Source organism: Ammospiza caudacuta, chromosome 28 (genome assembly GCF_027887145.1).
Source record: "Ammospiza caudacuta isolate bAmmCau1 chromosome 28, bAmmCau1.pri, whole genome shotgun sequence".
NCBI classification, from domain to species: Eukaryota; Metazoa; Chordata; class Aves; order Passeriformes; family Passerellidae; genus Ammospiza; species Ammospiza caudacuta.
The window spans coordinates 2,771,368-2,789,986 of record NC_080620.1 but is presented as its reverse complement, the minus strand read 5'-3'; the positions used below and the strand labels follow the sequence as shown (position 1 = coordinate 2,789,986).

General features: G+C 51.7%; 1 protein-coding gene across 1 annotated transcript; it reads right to left on the bottom strand.

Moving 5' to 3' along the window:
* Positions 1 to 798: 798 nt before the first annotated feature.
* Positions 799 to 18,207, bottom strand: ACER1 (alkaline ceramidase 1). Its single transcript, XM_058821251.1, has 7 exons — positions 18,021 to 18,207; positions 15,643 to 15,745; positions 6,426 to 6,540; positions 5,186 to 5,324; positions 3,517 to 3,654; positions 2,341 to 2,478; positions 799 to 1,399 (listed from the first exon to the last, which is right to left on the bottom strand). Exons 2-7 carry the CDS (start codon positions 15,733 to 15,735, stop codon positions 1,231 to 1,233), a joined length of 792 nt encoding a protein of 263 aa, XP_058677234.1. The 5' UTR covers positions 15,736 to 15,745; positions 18,021 to 18,207; the 3' UTR covers positions 799 to 1,230.
* Between the last annotated feature and the right edge of the window lie 412 nt (positions 18,208 to 18,619).

Sequence of the window (18,619 nt, the reverse complement as noted above, 5' to 3'; positions counted from 1 at the left end):
GCCCCCAGCACTGGAGCTGAGGCTGCCCCAGGGCAGAGCAGAGTGGGACAATCCCTCCCTGGGCCTGGTGCCCCCAGCACAGGGTGGCCCTTGGGGCTGCCAGGACCCAGCAGTGACTCAGATCCAACTTGCACTGACCAGGACCCCCAGGGCCCTTTCTGCAGTGCTCTGAGATGAGCCAGATCTGCTGAGATGCCTGGAACAGTTGCTGTGCACATCCCAAGGGATGCTCCTGCCTTACAAGAGCTCAGCTTGGGCACCTTGGTCTGGTTCTCTGCATGTCTGCTGATTTCCAGGGCATCTGGGTCCTGTTTGGCTTTGGGATTGCTGCTGAATTGTTTTTTTTCCTCAGCCCCTTCCCCAGCTCTGTGTCCCTCCTCTGGGCACTCTCCAACAGCTTTGGATCCTTCTGATCTCGTGGTGCCCAAAGTGCCCCCAGCACTGGAGCTGAGGCTGCCCCAGGGCAGAGCAGAGTGGGACAATCCCAATCCCTTCCTTCAGCCAGCTTTGACCATCCTGGCTCCTTGCCTTCCAGAAAGCAGAGGAGTCTCCAAGTTACCTTTGAGGCCTTTGGAGACTCAGAGCTGGGGAGGAACATGGGGGTTTGAGGAAAGGGAAGAACCTGGGGCAGGGCACCCCAGGGCCTGGGCCAGCAGAGCCTCTTTTGGGCCCTCACCCAGGATTTCTCTTTATGAACAGCTGTCCCTGGGTCAGAGAGAGCTTTGGCCGTCCTGTCTGTGGTTGTGACTGGCAGACAAGAGGATGTGGTGCAGTCAGAGGGGAAAACAAAGGCATCAGTATAAGTCAATGTCCACAGCTTTAATGCACAGCTGTCCTGAGTAAAACCACATACATCAATAAATAGAGGTAATAATAATAATTAGAGCAGCCCCAACAAACCCAGCTGTCACCAGTTTGGCTTCAGTGTTGTGCGCTGTGCCCTTGTCAGCGAGGGGTGCTGGTGCTGCACTAACACAGAGGACACAGAAGCAGCACCGTGTCCCTCCCCACTCATGGGGATCTGCTGGAGGAAACCTCCAGCTCCCTGAACACCAATCTGGGCAGAGCCTCCTGAGGCACCCGTGGGCTCCCACCTTGCTTCATGCCCAGCATCACGAGGCCTCAGCTGCTCCCTGCCCCTTGCACTGCCTGAGGGGCAGGAGGAGCACAAGCGAGTGTGAGCATCACACACAGCCCGTGCCCAGGGAGGCCTGAGGGCACCCCAGAGCTCTAGCACTGCTTGTGGGGCTCCTCCAGGGTGACATAGGGCACCACAACAGGCCACGAGTCGCTGGGCCAGTATTCCAGCTTGGGCTTGAACGAGGGCATCTCGTAGCTGACGTCGAAGTAGATGACCAGAGGGCAGCAGTACAGCAGCGACAGGGCTATCAGCACGTGCCTGCCAAGGAAACCAAAACTGTGGGTTGGACAGAGGGTCGTGGCATGGTCACCCTGAGGCTGCAGCCCCCAAAGGTCCCAGCAGGGCTGCAGGGAGTGTGGGTCCTGCAGGGTTTGTGCCTAAAGGGAGATCCTGGCAGACTCTGAGAGCTGGGCTGGGGTGGCAGAGGGGACTCATTCCAAAAATTCCCTGTTTCCTGACTTGTCTGTCCCAACCATCCCTGTGCTTTGTGGGGATGGATCTGAGTGTGCAGCACTTGCCTACAGGGAGATCCTGGCAGAGTTCTGTGAGGGATGGCGCTGGGATCAATTCCTGGTGCAGCGGGGCTGGGGTGGCAGAGGGGACTCATCCCAACCATTCCCCATTTCCTGGCTGCATTGTCTGCAGGGAGTGTGTGTCCTGCAGGGTTTGTGCCTAAAGGGAGATCCTGGCAGAGCTCTGTGAGCTGGGATCAATTCCTGGTGCAGCGGGGACTCATCCCAACCATTCCTCATTTCTTGGTGCAGTGGGGCTGTTGTGGCATAAGGGACTCATTCCAACCATTCCCCATTTCCTGGCTTGTCTGTCCCAGCCATCCCAGTGCTGCTTTGTGGGGATGGATCTGAGTGTGCAGCACTTGCAGGCACTGAAATGTCAGGTCCAAACAAAGCTCTGCCTTTCAGTTTGGCTGCTGAAAGAACCTCTAGAACGTTGTACTTCACACAGCAGCCTGGGAGCAGCCACAGCCCTTTGAGAGCCCACCTGGAGGGACTTCTGGAACCATTTCACTTGCACAACTGTGCTTGGGTGGTATGAAGGAGGAGAGGGACATTAAACAGTGAATCCTTGGGCTGACTGAGGAGAAACAGCAATAATGACAGGAAAGGGGGACAGGGTGGGGAAATAATTTTTCTATTCCTCTGCTGTGGGCCTTTCAGGGCTGGGGTTCCTGGATTCCTTACCAGAAGCTGTGGAAGTAGGGGAAGTTGATGGCCTGCCAGAGCCAGCAGAGCCAGCGGTCACTGATCCAGCTGGTGATGGCCAGGGCCCACCACATCACCATGACCGCGGCCATGCGGTGAACACGCTTGTCATTGCACCTGCAGGACACAGAGAGGGACAGGGAGCACTGAAATCATGTTGGGAGGAAAGGGAGCTGTAAACAGGGCTGGTTCCTGCCTGCACATGCAGCAGGGCAAACCCCAGCAAGCTCCTTCTGGAGAGTAACCCACAGGAGCTGGGGAAGTGCGGCTCTGGGGAGAGGATTTCTGACTTTCTGGGGGTGAGGATGATGCTGGGAGATGTCAAAGCACTCCTGTCTTTCTCTCCAGACCCTGGTGGGTTCTTCCAAATGCCCCACAAAAGGGAAGGAGCTGCAGAGATGGCAGCCAACAGGGAGAATCACAGACTCATAGAACTGTAAATATTAGAAAATAGCTCTAAGAGCATCATGTCCAGCTCTTAACCCAGCACCACCAGCATGTTCAGCACAAAACCCTGTTCTCAAATGCCACTTCCACAGGGCATTTCTGAAAACTTCACAGGGCATTTTTGAAAACTTCCAGGGATGTTTTCCAAAATGCCCTGTGTTTGAAAATTTCCAGGGTTGATGACTCCACCACTGTCCCATGGGTTTTTGAAGCTTTCCAGGGATGATGATTCCACCACTGTCCCATGGGTTTTTGAAAACTCCCAAGGGGGAGAAATCATGGACTCATAGAACTATAAATATTAAAAAAATACCTCTAAGATCATCATGGCCAGCTCTTAAACCAGCACCACCACCACATTCAGCACAAACCCTGTTCTCAAATGCCACATCCACAGGGCACTTTTGGAAACTTCCAGGGATGTTTTCAAAAATGCCCTGTGTTTGAAACCTTCCAGGGGTGATGATTCCACCACTGTCCCATGGGTTTTTGGAACCTTCCAGAGATAATAATTGCACCACTGTCCCATGGGTTGTCCCCATTCTGCCACCTGTGCCAGGTGCCCTTCCTGTACCCCACTGCCTGCCTGCTCCCTCCCAAGCACACGTGGCTGGTGAAGACTTGGTCTCAATTCCCTGTTGAGGACAGAATCACTGCCCAGCAGGAGCACAGCTGGAGCTGCAGGTACCCCCTGAGCCCACTCCTTACTTCTTGAGCTCCTTCCAGGTCAGGTAGAGCAGGTGGAAGGCGATGCAGTTGAGGGCGTAGGCGTTGAGGGTGGGCTTGACAAAGGACATCAGGGTGCTGATCACGGTGGTGATACCAGTCAGCCAGAAGAAATGTCTCCTGAGGGGAATGGGGACAGAGTGTCAGTGCAGGGGAGAGTAAGGATGGGAAAGGTCCTGAGAGGGGCAAAGCTTCCCCAGCACCTCCCTTCTGTCTGCGTGTGGCTGATGTCAGTGTTTTTGGGGTCCTGCAGGGAGGGTGAGGTAGCAGCCCCCGGTGAGCGTTTGACAGACCCAGGGGCTGCTCCTGCACTTTCCTGGGGTGCCAGGGGTGAGGCACAGGGATGAGGCACAGGCAGGGAGCTCTGCACAGGGAAAGGCTGTGCAAACACCGATCTGGGCTCCCTGAGCAACAATAGGGCTCAGAGGGGCCTTTCACATGCAAATCCCTTCCCAAGTCCCTCTCTCTCCCCCAGCTGTGTCTCCTCGGTGAACTCCTGGTGACCTCCTGTTCGCCATGGGAAGATTGGAGCAGGTCTGTGCAAGGAGCTGGGCTGGCTCAGGGGGCTCCAGCCAGGAGGGAGCATCCTCTGAGCAAAGCCCTGCTGGGCTCCCGTTCCTGCTGGTGTCACACACATCCTTTATGGAAAATCCTTTCCTTTGGATTTTTCCTCCTGAGAAGCTGAGAGGCCTCAGGAACAAAATGTAAACAATGATTATCTGCTGCTGTGGAATGCAACAGGTGCATCTGGGATTGGTCTCATGTGGTTGTTGCTAATTAATGGCCAATCACAGTCAGCTGGCTCAGACTCTCTGTCCAAGCTACAAACCTTCGTTATCATTCTTTCCTATTCTATTCTTAGCTGGCCTTCTGATGAAATCCTTTCTTCTATTCTTTTAGTATAGTTTATATAATGTATGTAATATATATGTATTATATATGTATGTATTTTATGTATATACATACATATATAATACTTATATATTACATACATGTAATATATATAATAATATATGATAATGTAATATATATCATAAAATGTAATATATAATTAGATAATAAATGTAATATATATAATAAAATAATAAATTTATTGTTTTATTACATATATATATATATATATAAATGTAATATATAATCATAAAATAATAAATCTGCCTTCTGAAACATGGAGTCAGGTCCTCATCTCTTCCCTCATCCTCAGACCCCTGTGAACACCGTCACATGCTGGTCCATGCCCTCCCAGTGGCCCCATCCTTTCTGCTGGGCTCCTCCTTGAAATGAGGGCTGTGACCACCTTGTCCTATGGGAAACCTCCTCAGCCTTGAGGGAAATCTCTCTGTGGATGACAGAGGATGCTGGAACAGATTCACAGCACGAGTAATTGAATGTTAATGTTCAGGAACGTTTCATTTCCTAATTAATTTTGAAATTCTCCATGCAAAGTTTTTCTCTGCAGTGACACAAACACAGACAGCTCCAGCTGAGAGGAGAATTTTGACTTTTCCTCTGTCAGGATCTGATCCTAAAGCCCTTCAGTGACCTCAGGGCTGACGCCTTGCAGGGGAACTGGGGGATCTGTGGGTCACTACACCCCAGTGTCAGTGTCCCATCCCTCCCTCAGAGCCTGACCATGTCCCTCTGGTCATACCTGGTCTTGATGCACTTGGGGAAGTAAGCCTGAGGGTACCAGAAGGAATAAGCCACAGCCAGCGTCCAGAGGATGGAGAGCTCATCCAGCAGCTGTCCCACGTAGCTCAGGGTCATGTGGAAGTACATGGAGAAGAGACCTGCAAGGAGCAAGGGCACCTTGAGATGACAAAGCTCCATCCTACCACCAGCACTAGGAGGTTCTTGGGGGCTGTTCCTGAAGACCCACCATTCCTGAAGACCCACCATTCCCGAAGATCCACCATTCCTGAAGATCCACCATTCCTCAAGACCCACCATTCCTCAAGATTCCTCAAGATCCTCAAGACCCACCATTCCTGAAGACCCACCATTCCTGAAGTTCCACCATTCCTCAAGACCCACCATTCCTCAAAATCCATTCCTGAAGACCCACCATTCCTCAAGATCCACCATTCCTGAATATCCACCATTCCTGAGGACCCACCATTCCTCAGGGTCCATTCCTCAAGACCCCCCATTCCTGAAGACCCACCATTCCTCAAGACCCATCATTCCTCAAGATTCCTCAAAATTTTTAAGACCCACCGTTCCTCAAGATCCATTCCTGAAGACCCACCATTGCCAAAGATCCACCATTCCTCAAGACCCACCATTCCTGAAGAGCAGGGTGTGGATTTTGCTGTTCAAGGGGGGCCAGACTGAGTCAGCCCAGTCACACCATGTGGATCACAGGGCTGGAAGCTGCACATCCCCAGCTGGCAGCAACCATGGGCTGCAGGCTTCAAACACACCTGCCTGCTTGGTTGCCCACCCGAGTTTTCCCTGTGCTTTGGCCACTGAGACCCTCCAAATGTCTCATGTTGGGTATTCTGGCAACCTGTCTGAGTTTTATCTGTGCTTTGGCCACTGAGAGCCTCCAAAGGTCTCATGTTGGGTAGTCTGGCATCCTGTCTGAGTTTTATCTGTGCTTTGGCCACTGAGAGCCTCCAAAGGTCTCATGTTGGGTAGTTTGGCATCCTGTCTGAGTTTTCTTTGTGCTTTGGCCACTGAGACCTTCCAAAGATCTCATGTTGGGTAGTCTGGCAACCTGTCTGAGTTTTCCCTCTGCTTTGGCCATTGGGACCCTCCAAAAGTCTCATGTTGGGTTTTCTGGCAACCTGTCTGAGTTTTCCCTCTGCTTTGGCCACTGAGACCTTGCACAGACCTCATGTTGGGTAGTTTGGTGACTTGTCTGTTTTTCCCACAGTGCTGGAACCTACCTACGAGGATGAGCAGCCCTGAGACAAAGTAGAGGGGCACAGCCCTCTTCTGGCAGTACTGCCTGTTCAGGTACAGCAGCGCAGGGGACAGCAGAAAGAAGCTCACATTGCTGATCTGAAAAACAAGAGACACACTCAGCTCCTCTGTGACCGTGTTCACAGGGGGTTTATGTTGAAGGAAGAGATGAGGACCTGACTCCATATCTCAGAAGGGCTGATTTATTATTTTATCATATATATTACATTGAAAGTATACAAAAAGAATAGAAGAAAAGGTTTCACCAGAAAGCTAGCTAAGAATAGAATGGAAAAGAATGATAACAAAGGTTTGTGTCTCAGACTCTCTGTTTGAGCCAGCTCATTGTGATTGGCCATTAATTATAAGCATCCAAGATGGCCCAATCACAGATGCACCTGTTGCATTCCACAGCAGCAGATAATCAATGTTTATCTTTTGTTCCTGAGGCCTCTCAGCTTCTCAGGAGGAAAAATCCTAAGGAAAGGATTTTTTATAAAAGATGTCTGTGACACTCTTGGGCAAGCCCCGTCCCACCCCGTGGCTCAGCATCTCCTGATCTCCAGCAGGAAACAGGGGTTGTTCTTGGCACAGGGAGAGGGCAGAGGTGTTTCTCCAGAAGCCAGGCTGGAACTGGAAGGGCAGCTCTTGCTGTGGCAGCCAGCAGTGGCTGCAGACACCTCTGCCCTCCCTCTGAGCTGCTGTGTCCCTTTTGGGTGATGCTGGTTTATCTTCAGCTGCCTGGTATCTCCAACAACTCCTCAGTTTGCATCCATCTCCCTCTCATGCCAACCCAGACCCTCCAGGAGCTGCCTGGATGGCTCCTGACCATTCCAGCCACCCTGTGAGGGGTTGGGAGGGTGTGAGGAGCTCGGCCAGCACAGCAAGGCACGGTCAGCAAAACATCCTGACCTGGGAGTGGGCGTGGTGGGGAGCAGCAGGATGAGCAGGACAGCAGGAGGTGGGGACAGGCAGCACTGAGGTGACATCCTGTGGTGTCAGGTGTGAAGCCACCTGGCCTGGGGAGGAGAGGTGTTCTGGACACTGCTAATTACATGAGGTCATCAACCTCCTCTAAACACACCTAGCAAATGAACACAGAGGAATTGTTCTGCTCTGGCTTCCAACTCTGCAAAATTCCTGCTTTGACTGACTTTGATTAGTCTGGGGAGGAGGGGATGGTGCTGAGGAGAGGATGGTGCTGGCGAAGATTAGATGGTGCTGGGGAAGAGGGGATGGTGCTGGTGAGGAGGAGATGGTGCTGGGGAAGAGGGGATGAAGCTGGGGAGGAAGGGATGGTGCTGGGGAGGAGGAGATGGTGCTGAAGAAGAGAGTGCTGAGCAAGATGGGATGGTGCTGGGGAGCAGGGGTGGGTGCTGAGAAAGAGGGAATGGTGCTGAGGAAAAGGAGATGGTGCTGAGGAGGAAAGAATGTTGCTGGAGAGGAGAAGATGGTGCTGAGGAGGAAGGGATGGTGCTGAGGAAGAGGAGAGGGTGCTGGGGAAGAGGGGATGGTGCTGAGGAAGAGGAAATGGTGCTGGGGAGGAGAGGATGGTGCTGGGGAGGAGGAGATGGTGCTGGGGAAGATGGGATGGTGCTGGAGAGGAGGAGATGGAGCTGAGGAACAGGAGATGGTGCTGGGATAGAGGGAACGGTCCTGAGGAAAAGAGGATGGTGCTGGGGAGGATAGGGTGGTTCTGGGGCTCATTCTCTTGCTGGACTGCCTGAAGGTGCCAGTGCTTTGCGGAGAGGACATGCCACATTTAATGGCCAAAATGTGGGAGCTGGGGAGGAGCAGTGAGTGCCCAAAGCCCGGACCTGTCTGCTGGGCCAGGCCTGCTCCACCCTGCAGCACAGGGCAGGGAAATCTGAGCTAATTTAATTTATCTCTGTGGGTTCCTACCTTGCCTTTTCCACCCGACTTTGCAAGCTCGGGGAAGGGATATCAGTGGGAAGCACGGCCTCCCCAGTGAAAACGGTTGTTGCTTATGAAAGGTTGGGATTGTGGTGCTGCATTTACCTGCCAGACAGCTCTCAGGGGCTCTGGAGCCATCTGCTGAAATGCCATTTGGCAAAGCACCAGCGTGACTTTTATCTCAGCCTCACAATCCTTCTCCTTTCATCTTCCAGCTCCGCGCTGACCCAGACCCCACCCCTGGAATTTGGCATCCACAGCTGGATTCTCCCCCCTCAGCAGCACCAGGTAAACTGCAAAATCATCCCAGGGATCCCCTGGGACCCCAGTTTATGCTAACAGGGCTGCAAATCACCGGGATGTTGTCATTTCTCTGGAACACGCCCTCTCCTATTCCAGAGGGAAACACAATTCATGCCTAATGCGAGGTCTCTATTCCCTTAAACACCGCAGATTCATCTTGATTTTCACTAAGGCTTCCACGAGACAAGTTGATGCTCCCATTAGCGGCAGCTCTCGGGGCTGAATGGATTTGTTTTGGATTTGTTTTCCACAGGTGCTTAGAGCCAAATCCCGGCCAATTCCCATTCCAGCCGCGAAATGAGAAGCGCTGCTCCCACTTGCACCCCCGAGGTCAAATTGTTCAGAAACGACCGAGAAATCAAACAACAGCCGCGCTTCAAACATTTCTTTTCCCTTGAATTGATTAAGGAGGCTTTTGGGAAGGCAAGGAGAGGGAAAACGCTTTGAGGGAAAGGCAGGAGAGTGCAAGTGCCAGCACGAATTTCAGTGAGGAAACTGAAGAGAGAGGAGAGCCCCGCATCCCCGAGCACCGGGCATTGCAACAGCGCCATTAATTACATGATAGCTGCGTTATCACTTCATTAACTCGGGACGAGATGTGCAAGATCAGATAGCAGAAGGGAGGGAGAACCGGGGGAACCGTGCCAATAGGGTCAGGGAGATAAACGGGATTCCGAGTTTGGGGAACAGCTCCCACCCCCGTGGGGAACACGAGGAGGTTTTCATCACTCTGGTTTGTAAATGCTGACTTTCTGTCTTCCCTCTGGGATGTGGCAAGCTCTGTCTCAGATGTGGTTGGGAGTTTTGCTCCCAGGACAGACACTGGAAATTTTTGTGGAGTTTCTGCTCAGGCTGGGACCCCCTAACACAGCTTCTATTTCAGCCTCTGCTCCCTCTGCCCGAGGAGATAAGGGAGATAAGGGAGTGGTTTGGTGTGATAGGACATGTGAGAGCCCCCCTGGCTGAGCTCCCACTCCCCAATAAATGTGAATTATTGCTCCAGCTGCCTCAGCTGAGCCCAACTATTAGCTTCTTCTCCTAGGAGAGTGTCAGAACTCAGTGCATCCCTCTGGGTGTCCAGAGTTGCCCAGAACCCCGTCGGGGGGCTCGGAGACCCTGGCACGCAGCCCAGAGCACCTGGGGATTTGATTTTGCCCCCTGGAGCAAGCTACCAGCTTTGTATGAGGACCTGAAAGTCACAGAAGTTTAAATAGTATAATAATAAAACTATCACAGGGTGAAAATGTAGATTTTAGGATTTTTGGTATGGGGGTTATGGGGACAAGATGGAGGAACTTGGGCATGTCCAGCCTTTCTTCTTCTTCTTCTTGTTCTCCATTTTCTGCAGTGATGTTGGCACTTTGGGGTTGGTTTGGAGTAGAAGTGCACTGTCTAACACAGGTGATGGGTATTGGGAATTAAGTGTAAATATGTTATAGGTAGTTTGTAGTATAAAAGGACAACACAGAGTGTGCCTGTGGCTTCCCTGGTGAACAGAAAGAAAATTTTACAGATAAGAATTAATAAACAACCTCAAGACCGAAAACTGAAGAGCTCTGACTCGTTCTTCAGCCACGTGGGCTGAAACAGAGACACCCTGCACATCTCGGGGCAGCAATTAACAACTAAGCTCAGGAGAGGAGAGGAGAGAAGCTGGGATCAGCAACACAGCTGAAATCCTGGAGCATGAACAGGATCATTGGGAAGAGCCCAAATTCTGCAGCTCCAGCCTGAGACAGAGGGACAGAACCTTCACCTGTGACAGGTGAGATCAGCCTCTGATGGGGATTGAGGCAGGAGGGGCTGGTTTAGGCACAGCAGCAGGGGCTGCTCCTCACTCACAGAATGCACAGAATCCATAGAATCACAGAATTCACAGAATTTACAGACTTTACAGAATTCACAGAATTCACAGAATGGACAGAATCCATAGAATTCACAGAATTTACAGAATTCACAGAATGCACAGAATTTAAAGAACTCACAGAATCACAGAAATTACAGAATTCACAGAATGGATGCTCCAGCCAGGCACTTTCTGCAGTGGAAGGAGATTCCTGGCAGGGAAGGATTCAAGGGTTCATTCAGGGAAGGACTCCAGCCTGAGACAGAGGGACAGAACCTGCACCTGTGACAGGTGAGATCAGCCTCTGATGGGGATTGAGGCAGGAGCTGCTGGTTTGAGCCAGAAGACAATAAATGTCTGGGTCACTGAGTCACTGTAAATGGAGCTCTGCTGCTGAACTGCATCCAGCCATGAGCCACCATGTGTTATTAGCTACCTCAAGGTGCTGTTTACATTCTTTTCTCATACCCCTGGTGCTTGTTTCCAATAAAAAGCATCCGAGGCAAGCAGGCCTGAGAGAGTGTGGCTGGCACAGAGCAATCCCCAGCAGCACATTTGGCACAGAGCAGCTCTGCTCCAGCCCCAGGCAGGGCTGGGAGGAAGACATTGAAGAGGAAGCTCTGTGAGCAAACCCTGCTGATTTAGTGAGGCTTGGCTGGGTTCCCAGCTGGCCTAAAACTCCAGAAAAAATGAGGTAAATATTGGTATAATTAATTCAGGGCAGTAACAATTGCAGCAACCTGAATGTGGGGAACAAATGAAGGGGGAGAAGAAGGGAAGATGCAGGCTGGGAGGATCACAGGATGGTGTACTGTCACAGACATCTTTTATGGAAAATCCTTTATTTGGGATTTTTTTCCTCCTGAGAAGCTGAGAGGCCTCAGGAACAAAATGTAAACAATGATTATCTGTTGCTGTGGAATGCAACAGGTGCATCTGTGATTGGTCTCATGTTGGTTGTTTCTAATTAATGGCCAATCACAGTCACCTGGCTCGGACAGAGAGTCTGAGCCACAAACCTTTGTTATCATTCTTTCTTTTTTTTCTATTCTTAGCCAGCCTTCTGATGAAACCCTTTCTTCTATTCTTTTAGTATAGTTTTAAAGTAATATATATAATAAAATAATAAATCAAGCCTTCTGAAACATGGAGTCAGGTCCTCATCTCTTCCCTCATCCCCAGACCCCTGTGAACGCCGTCACAGTGCCCTGAGCCCCAGATTTCTATAATCCTTTCTATAATCTAGATTTCTATGATTCTTTAGGGCACATCACAAGGAGCCTGATTCTGGGGGAGATCCCAGAGCAGGAATGGGGGTCCCTGTGCTGCTGCTGCAGGGTTGAAACCCAGGCAGTGCCAGGCAAGGATGGGACCCGGGCAGTGCCAAACAGGCTGAAGGAGGGTCCCAGGCAGCACCAACCAAGGACGGGATGTAGGCAGTGCCAACCAGGCTGTGCTGGGTGAAAGAGGGACCCATTCGGTGCCAGCCAAGGATGGGATGTAGGCAGTGCCAAACAGGTTGTGCTGGGTGAAGAAGTGTCCCCGGCAGTGCCAAACAGGCTGAAGGAGGGAGCCAGGCAGTGACAAACAGGCCATGCTGCTCAGGAATGGTGCCAGGCAGTGCCAGCCAGACTGTTCTGGCTGAAGGAGGGTCCCAGGCAGTGCCAAACAGGCTGAGGAAGGCACCCAAGCAGTGCCAGCCAAGGATGGGACTCAAGCAGTGCCAAAGAGGCTGTGCTGGGTGAAGGAGGGATCCAGAGAATGCCAAACAGGCTGAAGGAGGGAGCCAGGCAGTGCCAGCCAAGGATGGGACTCAAGCAGTGCCAAAGAGGCTGTGCTGGGTGAAGGAGGGATCCAGAGAATGCCAAACAGGCTGAAGGAGGGAGCCAGGCAGTGCCAGCCAAGGATGGGACTCAAGCAGTGCCAAACAGGCTGTGCTGGGTGAAGGAGGGAGCCAGGCAGTGCCAGCCAAGGATGGCATGTAGGCAGTGCCAAATAGATTGTGCTGGTTGAAAGAGTGACCCAGGCAGTGCCAGCCAGGCTGTGCTGGGTGAAGAAGAGTCCCAGAAAGTGCCAAACAGGCTGCAGGAGGGTCCCGGGCAGTGCCAGCCAGGCTATTCTGGGTGAAGGAGGGACCCAGGCAGTGCCAGCCAAGGATGGCATGTAAGCAGTGCCAAACAGGTTGTGCTGGGTGAAAGAGGGACCCATTCAGTGCCAGCCAGGCTGAAGAAGGGAGCCAGACAGTGCCAGCCAGGGATGGGTCCCAGGCAGTGCCAAACAGGTTGTTCTGGGTGAAGGAGAGACCCATTCAGTGCCAGCCAGGCTGTGCTGCTCAGGAAGGGCTGATGCCCATCTCAGTGATGTTCCTGCCCAATTTTGGTGACAAGGCCTGGCCCTGAGCACAGCACAGCCTTAGGGCTGTTGTCAATGCTCAGATAAGGGCAGATTTCAGGAGGGTTTGCTGCTCTGCCACCCCTTGTGTGGGCAGGGGTCACCAGCCAGCCCGAGGCTGCCATGGCAGGGTTGGATTCCTCAGGAATCACATCCTAACACAAAATTGTTTCCCTCCCTTCCTGCACTGGCACTCTGCTGATCTCCTGAGCCTGGCAGAAAGTTCAGCAGTGCAGGGACCATAGAAAGCTCTTTCTGTGCTGTGGAAGAGGTGTCCAGTGTCACACAGAGGAGAAAAGGGCAAATCCAACTGCTGGGGAAAAATCCTGCAGGGTTTGCTTGTCCATATCCCTCCCTATGTTATACAAATACAGACATTGCCCTCTTGCAACATACAATTATATGGATCCTGCCTGGGAATTCAGCATTGAGAGATCCAAATTTTCTTCTTAATTATATGTCAATATTTGCCTTGGTATTGAAATCAGACCTATTTCTGTTGGCTCTGTTGGGCTACTTCATCACACAAACATCACTAAACTTTTTTTTTATCAGGTTGGAAGCTAAATTCATTCGATCTTCACTTTTTTTTTACCTGCTCCTTCACCGATGCTCTTGCATCTCTGAGTTGCAAAATTTCAAGTTCTCTCTCTCCCTCGTTATCACTTTCCTTTTTATGCATTGGAGAGCTTTTCCTCACTGTGCCTGAGCCCCACACAGTGAGAATTCATCCCAGTGGTGTGGAATGGAAACCTGGGAGGTGGCTGTGGCTCCTCCGGGACTGGGAACCTGGGTGAGATGTTCAGAATTTAGAAACCTGTGCCACAGAATGAGCCAGGCTGCTGAGAGTTAATGTTTTATGGGAATTACAGGGCCTACAAGCATTAGTCATGCATCTGGCTACACCAGCTGGTGTCCAGCAGAGGAGTCAGGCACTGAAGTGCTTTTGAAGAGATCCTGAGGTAGCTGTTGGTGTGATAAGAGCTCTGAGCTACTTTATAAGCCTGGTGTCAGTGGTATCTCAGCTCCTGCTTAAAAAATGCTGCTTTATGTCTCAAACTAGGATATGAGGCAAATTTACCTCCTGGAAGGAAGGAATTCACACCAAACCCAAACCCTTCACTTTCAGGCAATCAGCCCCTCTGCAGTGTTAGCAGCCACTCAAACCCAGAGGCTTTGGGCACTTCCAGCTGCATTTAGAATGGTTTGGTTTGGGAGGGACCTTAAAGATCATCTCCTTCCACCCCTTGCCATGGGCAGGCATATGTTCCACTCACACAGCTTGCTCCAAGCCCTGAAATGCTGATGGGAGTGTTGAGTGATTTCTGCATCTCCTTGCTCATTTCCCTGCTCTGCACTGAGGTAGCTGTTGGTGTGATAAGAGCTCTGAGCTACTTTATAAGCCTGGTGTCAGTGGTATCTCAGCTCCTGCTTAAAAAATGCTGCTTTATGTCTCAAACTAGGATATGAGGCAAATTTACCTCCCGGAAGGAAGGAATTCACACCAAAACCAAACCCTTCACTTTCAGGCTTTGTGCTCTTGCTGGCAATCAGCCCCTCTGCAGTGTTAGCAGCCACTCAAACCCAGACACTTTGGGCACTTCCAGCTGAATTTACAATGGTTTGAACTGGAAAGGATGTTAAAGATCATCCCCTTCCACCCCTTGCCATGGGCAGGGATATGTTCCACTCACACAGGTCACTCCAAGCCCTGAAATCTGAGATGCTGATGGGAGTGTTGAGTGATTTCTGCATCTCCTTGCTCATTTCCCTGCTCTGCAGCTCTGAGCCCATGCAGCAGCAAACAGCACAAAACACCCATCTGACTGCCACAGGGAAGCAGGGTTTGCTCTGGACAGGCAGATCTTTGTTTTCTGAGTGCCCCAAAGAGCAGTGAGCACACACAGCCCCCTCCTCTGAGACGCTGGAGCCTGCAGGACTCGGGTTGGGCAATTATTGTCATTACAGGTAATTTATTAAAAACAGGAAATGCTTTAAAAAAAAAAAAAAAAAAAAAGAGGAAGAGCCATTTCCATGAGAACAAGATCTTCTAGTATTAGGCAGCAATTGCCAAAAGCTGTAAACAAGGCCTGTGGAAGGCTGTAAATCCACATGCCTCAGACCCCTGGCAGCCTTTAATTGCTGTGAGGGAGCAGGACATGCTTGGAAAGGCTGCTTATCTCCAGCCCTGCGCAGGCTGATACGGATGCTCCAGCCAAAGCACTGGCACTGGAGGCAGCCCGGGTGATAAAGGATCACAGGAGGTGAAACTGGCTCATGCTCTGAGCCCAGTTCCGTGTTCCCAGCGCGCCTGACACGGTTCATGGCAGTGCTGCCTCTCGTTTTGCCACTCCTGAGCGTTTAGCTGGGATATGTGAGCCCTGTGTGGGGCTTAGCCCGGCTGGCAGCGGAGCTGCAGGACTGGTATAACAGGATCTCACAGATCTGGGCTGTCAGGGAGCCCTGCCAGAGCTTTCTCACTGGGAATCAACCCCACACACACACACACACACACAAAACACAGAAATACCCCTGAACCCAGCACGTTTTGGGGAACAACCATTGCAAACAGCAAAAATCACCTGATTTACCTAAAGCTCAGAAAACGCTCCCCACACCAGCACCCTCCAGCACCAGGAAGCTCAAAGGAGCGAGGAGGAGGACAGAAAGCAGGGATGTGCCATGCTGTGGGGGTCCCAAAAGCAGCTCCTGGGTGCCTGGAGCCCCAATGTCCCCGAGGCACTCACGGTGTTGTAGTACTCAGCGATCACCGCCGAGCGCACGAAGTTGCTCTCACACCAATCCACCTCGGCACTCTGGTAGGAGAAAATGCTCGGCATCCTCAGCACCCTGGGGGAAAGGAGAGCAGCAGGTCAGTGCTGGGCACGGGGGAGCTCAGGGCTGCGCACACAAAGGGGACCCTGCTCCTCACACGTGTGGCACCAGCACAGCGCCTTACCCAGCCACCAAGGGCTCATCATTCCCAGCACACATCCTACTGCTCAACTGTTCCTCTCTCCCCTCGATTTGCAGGAGCTGCAAACTGCCCCAGAAAATGCTCTTGGGCTCTGAGGATGGTCACCAATCCATGGCATTAACATCTCTCATCAGGCGCCGCTGCTGCCACAGGACTCGTCCCCATTTCAGCCAAGCGCTGGTCACCTCATCTTCTCCCTTCTCCTCACTTTCTTTGTGACTCAGACCTTCGTGCCAGGAAGGCTTCCCTGTGCTCTGAGAGTTACCTCTGGGGAGTGGACAGCCCTGCAGAGGCTGGTGCTCATTGGCTCTGTTCTCCACTGTCATTCCTCAGCATCTTCCCAAGGGCTGGAACTCTGCTCGAGGGAGCTCAGGCCTGGAGCAGCAGCACAGAGCCCGGGCATTGCTGCAGTGCTGGGGCACTGGGAGCACTGGGAGCACTGGGAGGTGCCTCTTTGCTCTCAATTGGGGTGCACTCCCAGGCAAAGTCCACCACTGGTTTAACGTGAGAGGGGTTGGAGTTTGACACCTCCGGCAGGTTCTCAACTGCCAGACCCAGCCTCTGGCAGCACTGCAGCTTCAAAATGGGATTCCAAACAAACAAAATCTAACCTTCTGCCTGTTTTATTCCCCCATGTCACCCCGTTATTTTAAGATTTTCTAAGCCTTCTGATGTTAACATTCTTGTAGCGAACTTTCTCACACACTTTCTGTAAATAGCTCATTGTTTTGCACTCCTTTATAGAAGAAGAGAAAGTTGATGGACTGTTAGTTTGACCAGTGCCATTGGAGAGGTGGCACTGTCACCCTCCAATCCACTGTCACTTATAAAAAAACTATAAATGTTAAAATAAAAAAATAAACTTCCATTTTCCTTCACCTTAAGAACAGCAGTGTGCGCTTGTGGTTTTTCGTGTCATAGTGACACCCCCATGTTAAAAACTTTCCTGTCCTCATTGTTAAATTAAATTCATTAATTTAAAAAAGCAGTTCTGATCTTATTTTATCAGAAGTTTCCTATTTGCTATATAGTTTTTTTCAGATCCTTTAGAGATGTTTTTGAAGACAGCTGCCAACCTTAGAGGCATCTGGAAGCACCACCAAACCCATGGTGTCTGGATTTTTGGTACAAAACAGAGACAGGGATTCCCTGGAGCTGAGTAGTTGAGTCCCTGGATGCTATGTGAGACTAACCCAGCCAGCTGTGCTGCTCCAGCCCTGCAGAGTGAGCAGCTTTGGGGTGACACCAGGCAGGTGACACTGCCTCAGTGCCATCTCTGAGCTCCTGAGAGACACTGCCGGCAAAGAGCTTTTCTTTGAAAACATTTTCAGCTCTAGTGCAGGGAAGGGAAGTTTGTCTCAAACCCTCTCATCAGTTGATGATGTTCTTGAGGAGAAAATCCCCGTTTGCAGTGGAATGAGCTGAGCCTCCGCCGTGTCCAGCAGTGCCCTGGGTGTGCAGCAGGGTGAGGCTCCCTCAGCTGCCTCTGCCTCCCTTCCCAAGCAGTTCAAAGGGAGGGAACACAGGAGTGCAGCACAAACGAGCTCTGCTGCAGCTCCTGCTCCGACCAGCCCGACCGACCCGAGGGTGAGCTGCTCTCCAACCACGGCCTCTCCTCACTCCAGGCTGGCTGAGATCACAGCAGCCAAAGAGGTGCCAGGCAGGAGGGTTTGAGGGCTGAATCTTCACCCTCCTGGGTTTCCATGTGCTCCTTCACACCCCAGGGACTCCTCATCCCTCATTGCTTCTACAGCGATGCAAGGTGAAAAACAATCAGAGCCAGGATGGGAAATCCCAGCTCATGGATGAAGAGATGTCAGTGGAGAGATGGTGGAGGGATGGAGAAGGAGAAGGAGAGGGAGAAGGAGAGGGAGAAGGAGAAGGAGAGGGAGAAGGAGAAGGAGAAGGAGAAGGAGAAGGAGAAGGAGAAGGAGAAAAGAAGAAGGAGAAGGAGAAGGAGAAGGAGAAGAAGAAGAAGAAGAAGAAGAAGAAGAAGAAGAAGAAGAAGAAGAAGAAGAAGAACAAGAACAAGAACAAGAACAAGAACAAGAACAAGAACAACAAGAACAAGAACAAGCAGCAGAAAAATGGAAGCAGTGATGGAGTGCCCAGCACTGGCTGCTGGTGTCTCCTCCCAGCCTGCCTTACCTGTGATCCCTGGATGGACCAGCACTGCTTCCACACGCTCCGGGAGCTCCAAGGTTTCCAGCAAAGCTGGAGCAGCAACCTGCCCTGCCTCTCTAGCTCCGGAGGAATGCCCACGGTGTGAGCTCACCACCAGCAGCCGCCAGAAAATCCCCTCTGTCGGTCCCTAGGAAAAGAGCTGGGATGGGACAGGAGTCATGTGCACCCTCCAGGCAAAGCTGGGTCCCCACAGGAAACATTTTGGCTGGAGGAGTTTATATCCGTGCCCCCAGATGGGCAGGGGCAGGGAGGCAGGGCAGGCAAGCGTGAGCTGGAAGGGTTGGAGGAGCAGGGGTGGAAATGCAGCCTGAAATCATCGCAGTGCCCCCGGGCAGGCTCCCTGCGCAGGCGCCGCACCCAAACCTGGCCCTGCTTCTCCCAGGGGAGGGAACATCCACACAGCATCCAACAGCATCCAACAGCATCCACACAAACTCCCCTGCACCAGCAGCAAACCCAGTGCAAAGGTTTTCACCAGAAAATGTTGAGCAAGGCGATGCTGCCTCTTTAAATTCAAGCCCCTTTTCCGCTTTTCTCCCAAATGCTGTTTTATTATTATTATT